We start from the raw sequence: 15,963 nt of genomic DNA on the forward strand, positions 1-15,963 counted from the left end.
ATCAACAGAGGAAGAAAACCCGACAGAAGCACACAATGCAGTTTGACTGCTACGGGTTATCCACCCAGGCTTCATGTATGCCTTAGCTTCCCAAATAAAATGAATAAATCTATTTATTCCATTTTGACGATCGGGACGAAAAGCAATCTTTCATAGGTCAATTTTCACATTGCGCTTGAGAAAGAAGACAACTCCTGCTGCGGACACCGGCGAAATCTCCAGCTTGACCGCACACAGTGGATCACAGAGCGGGCCGCGGAAGGAGGTGCCCAGCCTGCGCTGACGGGGCTGCGCTCAACATCCTTGACGCTGCAACTCCAGCCCGAGGCCTCGGGGCCTGTTGTATATTATTATCGTTTTAAATGGAGGCTCGGACGAAAGCAGAAGCCAGAGGAAAATGGCCCTCTGTACAGTGCGAATGGTGGGTGTGATTGGAAATATTGTTTTTGTTTTATTCGTGTCCGTACCTTTGAGTATCGTTAGTAAAACAAGACGGAGTGGGTTAGTTTTTAGCAAAAAGAAGGAAAAAGGTAATATAGTTCAGTTGAGATTTCGCACAGTGTCCTCTTTTCTCCTCTGCTCGTTAAATAGAGCTAAAGGGCTAGTATGTTATTTCATCTGACGGGTTTTATTTTTTAAATCCGCAAATAGACAAGTGGTTAAGAGTCGTGATAGGTTCATCGGTTGTATTAATGTGCTGAACTGAGTGATTAGTTTAATTTCCTTAAATGTGAAGTGCGAGGTGGGGTGTCAACGAAGCACAGGCTACATGGTTAGCTTGTTTTATTGGAGTCATATTAAATAGCTTTGGGCCCCTCGACAGATGTTTTAGAAGAGAAATAACGAACTAGACTGTTGTAAAACGAGTGATTGATCTTTTAAAATGACATTTGATATGTGGTTAGGTGGTTCACGTAACGTTGGTTGGTGTTTACTCGCCTGGTTGTTTACACCGGATATATAATAATCGATGAATAATTGGCAACATCACAATCGCATAAATTTACTACTGTCATATATAGTACAATAAGCTAAAATGTTACGAATTTGGTCGTTTAAAAGCGAGTGTGTTTAATTCGCGATCATAACCAGGTTAGCTAACTAGCAAGCTAACATCGAGCGATGTAACTCGTCGCTTCATTACGCGATTTATCTGCTTTAGATTCAGGAAAAAAAAGACTTTGACTAATATTTTAATCTAAAAGGATTCATTTTGCTCCACGGTTGGGCTTTGTTTGTATTCATCTACCTTTTAATAAAGTTCACTAACGAAAACTCAGCCCTAACTTATAAGGTAGCACATTTTTCTCTTTTATGTTATTAGCATATCATAGTTATACTTTAAAAGACTATAAAACATATGTCAGTGTATATTCTATAAGAAGAAAACCAGCTGTTTCCAACATAACCAATGCACATTTCCTTAGTTAAACAGCCATATTGAATCTTTAAATGCCTGACTGCGCCACTCATGGGTAGTTTCTCCTTTTTTCCTTCCCCAGATGAAAGTGACAATGTCTTGACAGAAAGACCGTAAGTGGAATATCTAGAAGCTTTCATAATCGCTGTGTTATTGGATAAAACAGGCCCGTTGATGCCCAGACATGACTGAACTCAGACTGCAGTGTGCTCGCACCATACAGCTTCCACTGGACTCTATTAAATTATAAGACAGAAACCTTAAACCACATTTTCATCTGAGATCCACAGCTCTGGTCCTGGAGGCGTTGGTTTTTATTCAGTAACAGTTGTAAAGACTCCCAGGCCGGACCAGGGTGTGTTTTTAATAAGTGCCTTTGTACGAACATTGACATGGACGGTCCCAGTCGAAGCGGAGGCTTCAGGCAGAGCCGTCGCTCCCGCTCGCAGCGTGACCGAGAGCGGCGGCGGAGGAGAGCGGATCTCGAAGAGCCCAGGGCCTCGTCGCCATCCTCGGCCTCGGACCAAGAACTCTGTAGAGGAGACTCTCTGCTCCGTGCCAGCGGAGGAGAATGCAGACCCGGCTTCCCCGGGGCCAGACACCGGCCTCCGCGTCGGAGGAAGCGAGAGTCGGTGTCTTGCGAGGAGGATATCATTGATGGATTCGCCATAGCCAGCTTCATAAGCCTGGAGGCCTTGGAGGTTTGTGTGCTTTTTCATGTTTTACTATAGTCTGACTCTGTGGTAAATGTTGCAGTACTGTATGGAGATTAGAAGTTGTGACATTTTGCATATTAATTTTAGGAAAAAATATACTACTCAATAATACCTACTAATTAATACACAATTAGTGTAAATTGTGTAAAACAAATAAAAGCGTAGTGAGTTGAATAACAGCAGTCCCAGTACAGAGCTTGAATATTTGTTGCTCTAACATGTTTTACTGTGTTACTTTGATAGATGGACTGTTCCCTAAAGCCTCCAGAACGATCTGGCTTGTTAATAAGTAGAGGAAGCAAAAGGAAGAGAGGTCTAGATGAAAACGGAGGGCCTCTGTCAGAGCCGGAAGAAGGACCTCCTGCTACGTACACCAACAGTTGGGAGCAGCGCAGGAAGATCAAATCAAAACTGAAGAGAAATAGAGATGCTAAGGTTAGTACTGCAGTTTCATCACACTTTACTTGAATAAAAAAAATTCACTGTTAAAAACGCCCATAAAAAATATTTCACAGCACTATTTTTGGTGCAACAAGCAAACATTTCTAGAATAGTCCTGCGTAGATGTGCTTTTAACATGATAAATCAGTTATTTAAAAATACGTTTTTAATATTGAGCAGTAATGGTGCTGTATTGTTGGGGAAATTAGACTGGTGACTGGTCTAAACAAAATTTGCATCACATGTGCATATGATTCTCGCTGTCCTAGCAGCTTTCAGAAGACTGCTGTACTGACTCAGTACAGATATCTGGAGAGCAGGGTGACCACTGGCCAATGTGTGTACCTGTATGTAGTTATGAAATTCAAAGGCAGCAAAAATAGTGTAGAAAGGCAATGTGTAGATTTCAGAAATGATCCCAAGGGGAACTGCCACTTCTCTAAATATGTACATGATTATCAGCCAGTACAGTAGTCTCAAGAGTAGCCAAATATCAGCTGATTAGTTAGTCTGACCTATGTATCAGCCTGTAACTAACTACTGGCAGCAAACCCTTTAAAATGCAAGATAAAAATAAATATATTTATTTGCTACACTGTATTCTTTTCACCATGGTTTGACTTTTCCAAATGTCTGTTTCAGTTATCTGGAAATCACATGGAGACAGGATACATTGTAAGTTGTTTTTTTCCCCACGTGTTGTCTTTTTTTCTTGCTGCCCATAAACGCGACTGAAATGTTTTCAGACTTTCAAAATGCATATATTGTGCACATACACTGCCATTCATGGGCACAGAATATTGGGCACACTTTTTTTTCGGGCAAATGTGTTCACGGAGAGGTTTTCATGGGCCAATGTGAATACATATAAATTTAAATTTAAGGAGACAAGATAGTGTACGTATGACCTGATATTTTATTCTTATCCTAAAAGAGGTGATGTAAACATCATGGAGTGCTAAACTCTCATGTAATGTATGCTTCATTCATACTCAAAGCCGGAGGGCGCTCTCTCGCAGAAAGTCCAGAACGGACTCGTAGAAGTAATAACTTAGAAATCCCTTATATGGACAAAGGCATCAAGCTATCGCTGTAGCTGAATAAAAAAACAGAAAAATTTAGACTGATGAAACATGAAGACAAAAAACACACGATTGCAACATTAAATGGTTTATGTGTGTTTTTCAAGCAATCTTGTGGTATTTGAAAGTATATGAGTAATGCAGTGCTAATTGAAAGCCTTTACTACAGTATAAAAACTATAAAATATTTGCATTGTATAAAATCTATGATGGCTTACTGCACAAGTGTTTGTAGTACATAAACAAATCTTAAAATTGTATTATGGGAAAAAATAGGAAAACATAATAGAATACAAATTTGTGGTTATTGCTCAGCAGTGTATTTGATTTCTTAGCCAATTAAAAGCAAGAGATAAGAACTTGTTAGTTAGACACAGATCAGGGGAAAACACTGGCATTATACTTGACATGTCTGTCCCCCTCACTTCTGAAATGATGGCTATGCCCCTGCTACCATTCAAAAGTCTGGGTCTGGTAAGATTATTGTTTTTCAATTAAGTCTATTATGCTTACCAAGGCTGCATTTGTTTGATCAAAAGAGCAGCATTTATTTCAAATGGAAATCTTTTTGTAACTTCATAAATGTCTTTACTGTCACTTTTTAATCTATTTAATGCATCCTTTGCTAAATAAAAATAAATATTAATTTCTTTCAAAAAAGAATTTTACTGACCCAAACTTTTGAACGGTAGTGTATGTTTTTTGTTTGTTTGCATGTCATAAATTATATAATAAACAAGGAATATTGTCATTACATTTATTTCTTGCAAGAATGTAATGCTATTACTTAATTACTTTATTTTTTTTACCCACAGTGCGATACAGAGAGTGAATCGGGAGATAAGGTAAAAACCTTTCTTCGTTTACCTCATTTTGCATTTATTTATGTATTGTGATGTGTTTTTCTATTTTCATGAGTTTTTCCAAAATGACAATTCTCCCACTATTATTTAGGCTTCTGACAATATGGAGCCAGCATTCATCGTCTGCACAAGAGAAGGTAAATGTCGGCTGCCAGTGGCAGATTTGTGTATTAGGGGTGGGAGAAAAAACTAATTCTCTTTGACGATTCTGAAAATTTCACAATCAATTCAGAGTTTCGTTCTTAACCGCAGATTCATGACACTGTGTGCGCTCTAGAAACAGCTGTATTCTGCTTGCTTCCAATTCCATACACATAGAGAGACACACACACACACACAATTCCTTGAACCTTCCATAAAATAATCTTCTATAAAGTTTGAAAAGGTTGAAGCAAATTACAAGTGCAATCGCAGGCTTCATTGCACTGGATATGTACTTTGCTTGATGTTACGCTTACAATGTGCGGTCTCGTCCGCCAGTATTTCAGCGTTTTCTCCTCAAAATGCTCTACAAAGGCATCATTTATGCTGTTTGGAATACAGTAGGTCTATATATTCAGTACACGAAACTCACTTACTGACAGACGGCTGCTTTCAAATGCTAATGTGCACTCCGTGTAAGTGGTTAAATACACTTGCACCTCAAAATGCTTGTATAACATGAAATTAATGTAAGCAGTCAGTTATGTCTTAAGGGATTAGACAGACAGGACAAGCATCTAATATGTCAAAATAGAGCTGTACATTAGAGTAAATGCGGACTATTAGATCTCCTGCTGCCTCGGACAATGGTGTTCATCATGAATTAAAATGCATGCGCAATTTATATGCCACACAGATATTTTTTTCATGAAGAAACAATGCTTTTGTGTATTCTTACATGGAATTGTTTGATTATTTTGTTGTCATAAAGCCTGGAAAACAGTATTACATGGATTACATTGTAGCTCTCTCCTTTTCCATAGCAGTTAACTCCAACTCTGCAAGCGCTGCTGTGGGCAACGGTTGCCCTCTCTTGCCCTCGAATAGCTCACTATCCCTTCTGTCAGTCACACCCCGGGTCTCTGGCCTGGAGAGGAGTCAGGAGAGGAGTATGGAGCAGCCTTACCCTGAGCCCATCTCTACCTCATCCTCTCTGCCTAGCCTTGCAGCCCATTCCACTGCTTCTGTCTCCAACTCACTTCCTGAGCAGCGTAATGGAAATGGTGGTCCTCATCACCGCCATAATCCTAGCCCACAGCACAAACACAAGCCTTTCCTCCCTTTCCCTGGAAAGTCACAATCGATCTACTCAATGGCCAGCAACAACAGGTCAGTGTAGTGAAACAGTGTTTCTGTGTATTTTAACTTAAACAGTGTCCTCAGCCTTCTAAAACCAATCATGCTGTTGAAGCTAATAGAATAATCTTGGCACACTTAGTTTGTTCACATAGCTTCGAAGGCATATTGTACACAAAAATAGTAAAAGCTTTCTGAAATTGTTTTTTTTCCCCCCCCCCCAATGTGTTTGCCTTGGCTTGACACAGCTTCAGTAAAAGGTGTTTTTTGTTGTTGTTGTTGTTTAACAACAACAATGTAATGATGCATTATTCAAATTAATCAAAAATGACAGTAAAGACATTTATAATGTTTCTGAAGGATTATGAAAGCTAGAGTTATGGCTGTTGAAAATTCAGCTTTGCCATCACAGTAATAAATACAATTTTAAAATATATTATAATAGAAAACAGTAATTTTAAATTGTGGTAATATTTTTATTGTATTTTTGATCGAATATTTTGACCAATGCAACCTTGGTGAGCATAAGGGATTTCTTTGAAAACATTTAAAAAGTTAGTGAACATCTATTAAATAATTTGTACTTAATGATTTTGGCATGAATAAGTTCTTATCACAATTACTTTTTTTCTGTTTTTCCCCCCACCAGCACAATTATAAGTATTATAATTATATTACATTACTTAATTTTTGTATTTAAATGTTATTACACTACTGTTCAAACGTTTGGGGCCAGTAAGATTTTTTTTATGTTTTTGAAAGAAGTGTCTTAATGCTCACCAAGGCTGCATTTATTGGACAAAAAAACTGTGAAAACAGTAATATTGTGAATATTATTACAATTTAAAATAACTGTTTTCTATGTGAATATATTTTAAAATATTATTTATTCCTGTGATTATGGCAAAGCTGAAAATTCAGCAGCCATTACTCCAGTCTTCAGTGTCACATGATCCTTCAGGAAAAATAAAATATTAAGCAGCATAGCTGTTTTCATCATTGATGATAATAAGAAATGTTTCTTGAACACCAAGTCCACATATAAGAATGATTCCCGAAGGAACATGAGGTTTGCGCATTCACTTTAAGGAGTACCGTTCCATGGCGTATGCGTTTCAGGTGATAAATGCAATCAATCATAATTCTAATTGCAAGAAAGCATGTCGAAATGACTATTCCCAAAGTATAAATGGTTAGTTAATCCAAAAATGTAAATTCTGCATTTACTCACACTTATGTTGTTTTCACGCATCACGCAAACATTTGAACGTCGTGTAAACTACAGTATGCGTGTCGTTGTAAATCTGTTCATCATATAAAGCCGTTGTGTCTCTTCAGAAGACTTGGATTTGGATTAGACTGCTCGATTGATTATTTTTACGATGCCTTTATGACATTTTTTGGATCTTTTAAGTGTTAGAGGAATGGACTTTAAATGGAGGGACAGAAATCTCTATATAACTCTATATATCGCAAATCATATTGTTTACACCAACGGTACATATTGTCGCATTTTTATATCGTATCATTATCTTGATATAATGATGTATCTACCCAAACGCTAGTGTGTATATATAATAAATACAGTAATTGAATTAAAGTCCCCCTGTAGTCAATAATTTTATCTCTTAAAACTTATCTTTGATCAACAAAGTACATATTTAAATGTTTTTTCCTGTGGAAAAAAAGATTCTTAATGCTTTAAAATAGTTGAATGTAACTCTACACCCTTGCCTCATTTAATATACACGGATCTATGAATATGATAATTAGCCCCGCCTCCACTTACTCGCACAAGCTCAGATGAGAACCACTCGGCCAACTTACTGAGGTAAACGCTGCACAATGGTATCGCTTTTTACAACGTCGGACACATAGCAGTAATTAATGTGATTAGCGTTTTTCTTGACTATGTTATCAAACAGCTAATAATGTGTTGCTAATGTTACACAAACCATGTTCACATTCGAGAGTCAGACAGCTGTCTTCTAACAATCAGTATCCTTAAAACGCTTTGAACAACTCAGAACGTCAATGGAGAAAGGCATATAGTTCATCATAACATCGTTATATACATCGTACACCCGCCATATTGCTAAATCTACCCGATTTTTCATATCAACAGAAAAATATACCAGGATAATAATTAATGTTTCTGTCTTTAATCTGTTATTGTGGTATAATCAAATATATGGCATATATATATATATATATATATATATATAATATATTTTTTTTTTTATTATTTACAAGCATCAGATGGTTCCTATCATATTGCGCAGCTCTTGCCCAGCTGCAATCTGACTTGTACCTTTTGTCAAAAGAGTGTGTCTGTTAATATAATAGATAGATCGTATTCCCTAAACTTGTGATGTGGCATTGGTTTTCCATCAGGAGCAGTACCTCAGGCAAGCCTCCATCTTCATCAGCCTCTTCTTCATCAATCAGACCACCTACTCCTGCTTCAAGTGTGTCCCTAGTTCGAGGCCCAGGGGGTGTGGGGACAGTAAGACCCTCCTCTCGACCAAGTCCTGGTGCTGTCTTCACACCGTCCCCCAGCCTTCCCCCACCTCCTCCTCTAATGCAGGTGTCACCCCACCCTTCAACAGGTAAAGTTTAGTAACCGATACACTACAGAAAGATATGAAATGTTAACCGCTCATAGAAATGAACGGTGTATGTTGCTATTCAGAAAGATGAAGTTCTTTCTTTTCTATTCAATTAACAGATCAGGATCCGACACAATCAAATGCCTCTGCATCTGGAGGACCGTCTGTGTCAAGTTCAAGCTCTGGGACATCTAGCAGATCCTCCCAGGCCCAGACGTCTATCCCTACAATGGCCTACCAGTTCCATCAGCACAATCACCAGCACCAGCACACTCATACTCACCAACACTTCCTACATCCCACAGCTGCACCACAACCATTGGTGAGGTGTCAACTATAGCCCATTTCAGAAAGTGTCTGGTTATGGCATTTCACACTTTGACATTTCTCTCGTGGTTGTTGTTTTTCAGTTCGAGAAGTATCCAGGCAAAATAGACAGTCTCTTTCGACACCCAGTAAGTGTATTGAATTTGTAAGCCTTTAGTTTTTTACATTTTTATTCATGAAGTTTAATTTAAATGTGTGGGACAATTTTCAAACTTTTGGTGAATATAGCAGGGTTTAAGGTCTCTATGAAACACTAGTGTTTCTAGTTTCTGATTATTAATAATTTCTTTCCTCTCCTGCAAAGTTTTTTCCTCAGTACCCACCATCTGTGCCTGGAATACAGCCTGTTCTTCCGCCCACAGGACCTTTCAGTTCATTGCATGGAGCTTTTCAGCCTAAGGTAAGAGTTGCTTGTCATTTTGTCCATGTTTTGAATTTTGAAATCTAAAAGCTCTGTGTATAAATATTTAAATCAGATGAAGAATGCTTGTGTATTACCACAATATCCAGTGATCTTGGAAAGATAATAATGTGCTATCTGTCCACCGCATAAAAGCATTAAAAAGGACAACCATTTCATCAAACTTTTAACAGTAGTCAGCATATTTTGCTAATAATGTACACTACTGTTCAAAGGAAGAAATTAATACGTTAATTCAGCAAGGATGCATTAAATCTGTCAAAAGTGACTTTAAAGACATTTATAATGTCAACTAATTTTTACTTTTTATTCATCAAAGCATCCTGAACAAAATGTATCATGGTTTCCCCAATTATATTAAGCAGCGCTGTTTTCAACATTGATAGAGAAATGTCTCTTGAATTCGGTGTTCACATGCTGTCTGCGGTGAGTTCCACATTGAGTTCTCTTTCGCATGTTCTTGAATGCTTAAAACTCGCTTAAATGTTTAAACTGACAGGACTTAAAAACGTGCAAATGATAAATTTCCACTCTATGATGGTTAAACTTTGCCAACTTTGAATCATATGTGTTTTGAACCGTGGGGCCTGATCTGTACGGGTCATTGATCAACTACGATCCCTACTTGAACCGATATATACTATCGCAGATGTGCACATAGTGATGTTGATGCTGAACCGATATATAATGTGCAGCCCTTCTCTTAAGTTAGCAAAGCTTATGCTGCCTTATCTTAACATTTATTTTGGTAATTGTAGTTCTTCTGGTGTTTAGAAATACTAAGTGTTCTACAGTATAAAGGGATGAATATTCATGGTTTTTGTTATATTTTGGGCAAGATATTTTAAAACTTAAGAGGTCATGTGTTAGAGTCTTGAATTAAAAAAGTTCAAGGACAATCTGATCTGTCAGGATGACCACTTTAATTGAACTTTTTAAATACTTAAAGCCAATTTTTGGCACCAATTCAGCCACTTTTTATCCTGTTTTTATTTTGAATCCATGAAGTGGGTTTGAACAGTGTGTTGTTATTGACAGCTTGTTGCCCTTCAGGGAGCTGCTCCAGAGATGACTTCTGGTTTAGGAGTTGTACCGCCTCATCTGCAGCCTAAAGCTACTAGGGTAAAGATGCTGTATCATGTACATTTGTATCATACATCATTATCAAGAAACTTTTGTTTGAATAATGTATGGTGTTTGTGTTTCCTATTTTCTGTGTCCACAGCTAACAGACCCATTTGCACCACCACCAAAAGTCAGTAATGTAAGTTTTACTCTTTTGTATTGTACTTGATTTATTTTAGTTGTTGATCTCTAAATGAGTAGCAGGGATTTCCTTTCTAACTGTACTTAGACGGTCTCTTTACAGAAACCTGGAAAATGGTGCGCTATGCATGTCCGTGTGGCTTGGATGATTCTAAGGCATCAAGAAAAAGTCAAGGTTTTTGCGTTCATCTGTGTTTTCATTTTTAGTTCTAATGCAAAAAAATGGGTTATAAAGTGGCTGAAATATTTCCTAGTATTTTATAAAAATGTATATTGATATTCAATCAAATTTTGACCATGAAACAATGAGATTTTAGAAATGTTTTTTAGAAAGTGTTTTTAAATACTAGTAGTGTCATTCCTGTTGACCTTCTTTTTGTCACTATCTTCCTCAGCTTATGCATGCTGATCCACAAAAGCTCGACTTCCGTAATGACCCATTGCCTCGACTCACTGGCCCTGGTATTGGTGGACTAGGAGGTCTAGGACCACTTGGTGGTTCCCTTACCCCAACTCATGATCTTACAAGACCAGGAAGCCTGTTTGCAGCCGCTGGTGGGTGATACTCCTTACAATTATTTCTGTTACAAATTTAGGAATTCGCCGGTGACAGCCTGTGATTGTTCTTAAGCTATTGAAGTGAGTTGTTTCCACCTAAATAATAACAGTTTTCAGATGCAAGACACTGACAGCACTACTAAAGGATTTTTACAGCACTATTGTGCTGTTGTACAAGGGTTTTAAATTAGAAAGACTTAAGGAGGATATAAAACACAAACTTGGCCAAATGTCAACACTCAATGGTAGTCCATTTATGGGTGTTTAAGCTTTTGTCTGAGTTGACCTATGTCTTCTCAGGTGGAGTCAATCCGTCCTCCACACCATTCATGCCTCCATCAACGCCCCACTCTTTCCTCAGCCCAGCAGCACATCTGGGTAAGAGACTGACTCTGAGAAAGTAGGGGCATCAAAAGCCAATATGACCCATGCTGCTCTTGTTGCTCTGTGCAGTTCTGTTCTTCAGGCTTGCTTGACTTGCTAGCTTTGTAGAGCATAATTTCCTCTGTATTGATGTCTGATTTCATCATCACTAACAACTGTTTCTTGTTGCAGAACCATATGTTCGTTCACCACCGTTCTCTTTGGGAGCCCTGGGTTCTAGTGCCTTTGGAGGCCTAGGCAGCCCCACGATAGGTTTGTCATGCCAGTTTGTTTTTTAGGAATATATTAATAAGTAGGATTGCTCTTACTTAGTGATTTTCAATCTTTTTGACTCCAGGGCATTTTTTTGTGATTTACTGGATAAGGATTTGTAAAAATATGTTTTACTTACAGTTGGTACTCAGTAAAATATTATAAAGCTTGGCATCACTAGAAAATGGATATAAATGGATATTCATTATAAAATTCCCATGGAGTTAAGATTCACCAGTTTACATGACATTTCAGGTCGAGAAATCATAGTTTTAAAATTATGCTTCCTCATTCATCAGTGGTAATCCTGGTTCTCTAAAGGAAAAAAAAAAACAGTTGTTGAGGGGTGAATCAAAATCTGATATATCTTGATTTTGTTTTTGTGTAATTGTAATGCTTGTTTTGTCTTATTTAAACCATTTTAAAGCCCTGTTTATGCTAGTGCATTTTCGTTTTAAAACACATAACTTTTGCTACGGTTACGGCTGGTGTTGTCCACACTACTCCAGAGATTTCGATCCTCCAAAAACTGAGACTTTTGGAAATGCTGCAGAACCCATTTTAGTTTCAAACTAAATTTTTTGCATTTCTGTGTAGACAGACCAAAACTGAGACTTTTATATTTTATAATACTGCAGCTGCCTACATGCACAAGAGGCAAGCTATTATTAGAGCAATCAGCAACAATTGGCAACTGTTTACACTTGTACACATGCCCAGTGTGCATGAATGGTCATGTGACATGCGTTTTCGGTCGTGTAGTGTGGACGGAGATCTTTTCTGAAACACAGTGGAAACACCAGTATGGACGAGGATCATTTTAATTTTAAAACCCTATGTTAAAATGAAAATGCACTAGTGTGGACATCCTTGGAAATTTGCTTGCCCCTGGTTGAAAACCACTGCCCTAACTTGAATGTTTTTATAGCATTTCTTAAGCATTTTAATTAAAGGTTTATCAAAGGTTAATTTAAGTACTGCTTTATCAGTCACATTCTTCTCTCAGCAAAAGACTAATCAAATTTGATACCTTTCCTTTTAGCGGCCAGTGTTTTTGGACATAAGACCGAACCCTCTGCAAGTGCGGTTGGAGGACTAGGTAATCCCCATGATCCATGGAATCGTCTGCATGTTGCTCCTGCCTCTTTCCCCTCTGGATCGTCTTGGGCCAAGGGACCGGAGAAAAAAGATGATCGAGGAAAGGAAGTGGAGAGAAGAGAACTGACTCATATAAAAGATGAAAAGGACAGGTATGACATTATAACAAAATACGTTTCTTTTTCTTTCTGTTCACTTTAACTTTCAATGATTTGTTGTCATAAGATACTTTTCAAGATCAAAAGTGAATGATGTATTGTGTCTCTCAATTTGACACATACTTAAATGGTTTAATACTGTTTCACACAGAGACAGTTTCATGTATGGACGCCCACCAGTGCGAATGTCACCTGGTGTCCCATCCATCAGGCACCGCAGCAACACCCCCAGTTCACATACGAATGGCTTGGGTGCACTGAGCGTAGGTGGGGTCCCTTCAGATGGCCAAAGCAGAGAGCGTGAACGAGAAAGAGAGTCAGACAAGAGACAACATTCTGCATCAAGGGGACCAGGGTCATCTTCCTCTGTAGCACCGGACAGACCTCGATCCTCAACATCTTCTATTCTCACAACCTCTCCTTCTAATGTCCCCTTAGCCCCTTCTCCCCTGGATCTGTTTCACCGACAGCCACCACACACTCTCAGCACAGAATCCAATCACTCTTCGCAAAGAGAGAATAACGGTCCAGCCTCTTCTTCCTCTTCTAGTTCGCTTCCAGTAAAGAAACCTGATCGGACCACAACTCCAGTATCCAAACCTGTAATTGGTCTACCAACTGGGCTGCTCCTCCCCCAAGTCAAGGTCAAAGAAGAGCGTAAGGAGGAGCCTGAGCCAGTGCCCATCTCCATACCGCATTCTGCCGTAACTTCACACAACTTTGAACGGCCCAGTAGTCGACACACACACCATCCATCCACCCCTTCCTCAACCCTCTCATTGACGCCTACACCTGGCATTCCTCTTCCTCCTCCAACTCCGCACCCTCCCCACCATCCTCTGTCCCTTTTAGATCGTACACGGGCTATTGATGCCTATCTAGGTGGTGCTGGAGGCTCAGCCGGACTGGTATTAGGTGCTGCAGCTGACCGTTTCCCACCACATCCACATGGTCCTCCGCAAGGTCATTCCCAAGCCACTCACAGCTTTCCTTGGGACCCTTGGAGGGATCTGGCCGCCCAACAACAACAGCAGCAGCAGCGCAGGGAAATATTGACTCTGAGGTCAGCAGATCACCTTGCACTTCGCTCTGATCAACACTTGTCAAGACTTCTCCAGCATCAGCAGGTACAGCGACTCTTGGAGGCTGAGAGAGCCGCAGTAGCGGCAGCTGTGGCGTCCAGCCCGCACCATCCACCAGTACCTACCTCTACGTCCTCTGCTTCAGCTTCAGCAGGCAGGCCAGAGTTCGGTTTGATGTCCCACCCATTTGATGAGGAACAACGTGCTCAGATAATGCGGGAAGACTTTGAGCGAGCACGGTACTTTGGGATGCATCCACATCCTCACCTGTCTGCACCTCACCTTCCTAGCCCGTCTCATGCTGCCCACCTAGAACAGCTTCACGCAGGGCTACTGTCTCACTCTCATCTCCATCCAGCTGGAGCCTCCGCACAAGCATCACATCACCCTGGCCTCTACTCTAGACTTGGACCCCTGCATTCACACTCTCATGTGCCTAATGGCATTCTAACGAAGACCCCAGGTCTAGTTGGGGCATTGTCAGTTGGGGCTCCACCACCTCTTATTCCTTCTGTTAACAGATCTTCTACTCCACCCCGCGGCTCCAGACTTGGTGGGGCAGGAGACTTGGCCCTTTTTACCACACATAAAGATGGCGAGTCAAGATAGTACTAGGTAAAGTTTGGGGAGCTTCCAGAACTACTTTGCTGAATAAACTGCTCCTCACATGGCAAGGTTCTGCAGGACACTCAAAAAGAGCTAAGCTTCAATGACCATACACAAGTGTTGAAACAACCCGGGGAGAGAACAGAGACACTTCCCAGGGCTGTTTGATATATTTATCCACTGTGGTTATGTTGGTGCAATTTAGGTACTCTCTTGCTGTGGCCTAGTTTTTATGTAGGGTTTTCTTTACAAAGAGGCCTGTGGATGCTCAAAGACAATTCATTACTACTAATAATATGAAGACAAGTTTTGTTGAAGAGTGGTGTCTTAAAAATTGCGAACTTGTTTGTCTTGGTGAACTCAAGGAAAACCTATTGTAGAGTTATGGTCCTCAGCTTTGCGTTTGAAGAAAGAGAAATCGGACCCTGGCTGAAGTAATCAAGTACTTCTCATTGTCTGAATCAGCACTGTTGGCAAATGTATGAATTAAAAGAAACACTTGGTCCATATTCTGCTTTAAATATTCAAGTCATCCATCAGACAACTTCCATTAACATCAGAATGAACTTAAGATTTATTTTATTCTTTAAAAAAAGTTATTATGAACTGTATGTACATCTTGTTGGATAATATTTTAAAATTTAAAGGGAAAAAACTGTCTCCCATTCATTAGTCTGACTCGGTACAAGAGCTGGGCCAGAATATAGTAGAATAGTGATATTGCTTTTGTAATAATTATTGTTAACATTAATTACCTTCCATAATAAATATATTCACTGTTTATGTTATGCCATGTTTCAGGTCTCACCAAATGCACTCACTTGTTGAAATAAGTCAATGATGATTATTGTCCAGCAAAGCACTACAATGAGATATTTTGCTCCAATATACCGGTTATGTTAAAACCAATGTACTGAGGATGTATCAAAGCCAGCCTATACAGTTCAGAGAATTGTATATCTTCATACTTTGGGAGAGGAGTGTGTGTGTGTCTGTGTTATTTCTATGTTTTCCACAGTTGAAGCCTTTGGAAGTCTCCAACAACCATCATCCAAACACAGAGTGGCACGAGGCATCTGTCGACTGGACAAAAGGAGTGCACGTCTTGTACTTGCAGCTAAACTATAGGATTAGAAAGACTCTTGAGATACAGGACATTCTGGATTAATTATTTGAGCAAAACAATTTTATACATTTTAAATATGTCCCTTTCCCCTTGAAAAGAAAACCACGAAGATTAATTATTAAACAAATGGTTGGTTATTTACATGTGTTAGTGTATTGATTCATTGTGCAAGTATAAATGATGCATGGTGTACTATCCCTTCTAAAAATTTCAGAGCCAAACTGTGACTTACCTAGGCTTACATCTGACTAAACTTTGCATATTTTGAATTACTTA

At 39.2% G+C, this 15,963-nt stretch overlaps 1 protein-coding gene across 6 annotated transcripts; it reads left to right on the forward strand.

Moving 5' to 3' along the window:
• Window positions 1-2: 2 nt before the first annotated feature.
• Window positions 3-15,828, forward strand: fbrs (fibrosin). 6 transcript variants are annotated; one of them, XM_051913843.1, is made up of 19 exons: window positions 4-421; window positions 1,503-2,121; window positions 2,380-2,571; window positions 3,220-3,252; window positions 4,475-4,504; window positions 4,614-4,659; window positions 5,488-5,833; window positions 8,195-8,409; window positions 8,529-8,731; window positions 8,820-8,864; window positions 9,041-9,136; window positions 10,196-10,279; window positions 10,383-10,421; window positions 10,527-10,598; window positions 10,819-10,978; window positions 11,282-11,359; window positions 11,537-11,617; window positions 12,660-12,867; window positions 13,025-15,828. In XM_051913843.1, the coding sequence occupies exons 2-19, from the start codon at window positions 1,813-1,815 to the stop codon at window positions 14,562-14,564; spliced, it is 3,777 nt and encodes a 1,258-aa protein (XP_051769803.1). In that variant the 5' UTR covers window positions 4-421; window positions 1,503-1,812; the 3' UTR covers window positions 14,565-15,828. The 6 variants fall into 6 exon arrangements, with proteins under 6 accessions (XP_051769807.1, XP_051769808.1, XP_051769806.1 ...); XM_051913844.1 differs by having other exon boundaries at window positions 10,211-10,279; XM_051913847.1 differs by lacking the exon at window positions 11,282-11,359 and having other exon boundaries at window positions 3-421.
• The last annotated feature ends 135 nt before the right edge of the window (window positions 15,829-15,963 follow it).

The sequence above is a fragment of the Ctenopharyngodon idella genome, chromosome 12 (genome assembly GCF_019924925.1).
Source record: "Ctenopharyngodon idella isolate HZGC_01 chromosome 12, HZGC01, whole genome shotgun sequence".
NCBI classification, from domain to species: domain Eukaryota; kingdom Metazoa; phylum Chordata; class Actinopteri; order Cypriniformes; family Xenocyprididae; genus Ctenopharyngodon; species Ctenopharyngodon idella.

Excerpts from the sequence above, each read along its gene's own strand:
- fbrs (XM_051913843.1), top strand. The coding sequence starts at position 1,813 with ATGGACGGTCCCAGTCGAAGCGGAGGCTTCAGGCAGAGCCGTCGCTCC. Across the intron at positions 2,122-2,379 it reads TAAGCCTGGAGGCCTTGGAG|ATGGACTGTTCCCTAAAGCC; the intron begins GTTTGTGTGCTT and ends TTACTTTGATAG. Across the intron at positions 10,979-11,281 it reads AAGCCTGTTTGCAGCCGCTG|GTGGAGTCAATCCGTCCTCC; the intron begins GTGGGTGATACT and ends ATGTCTTCTCAG.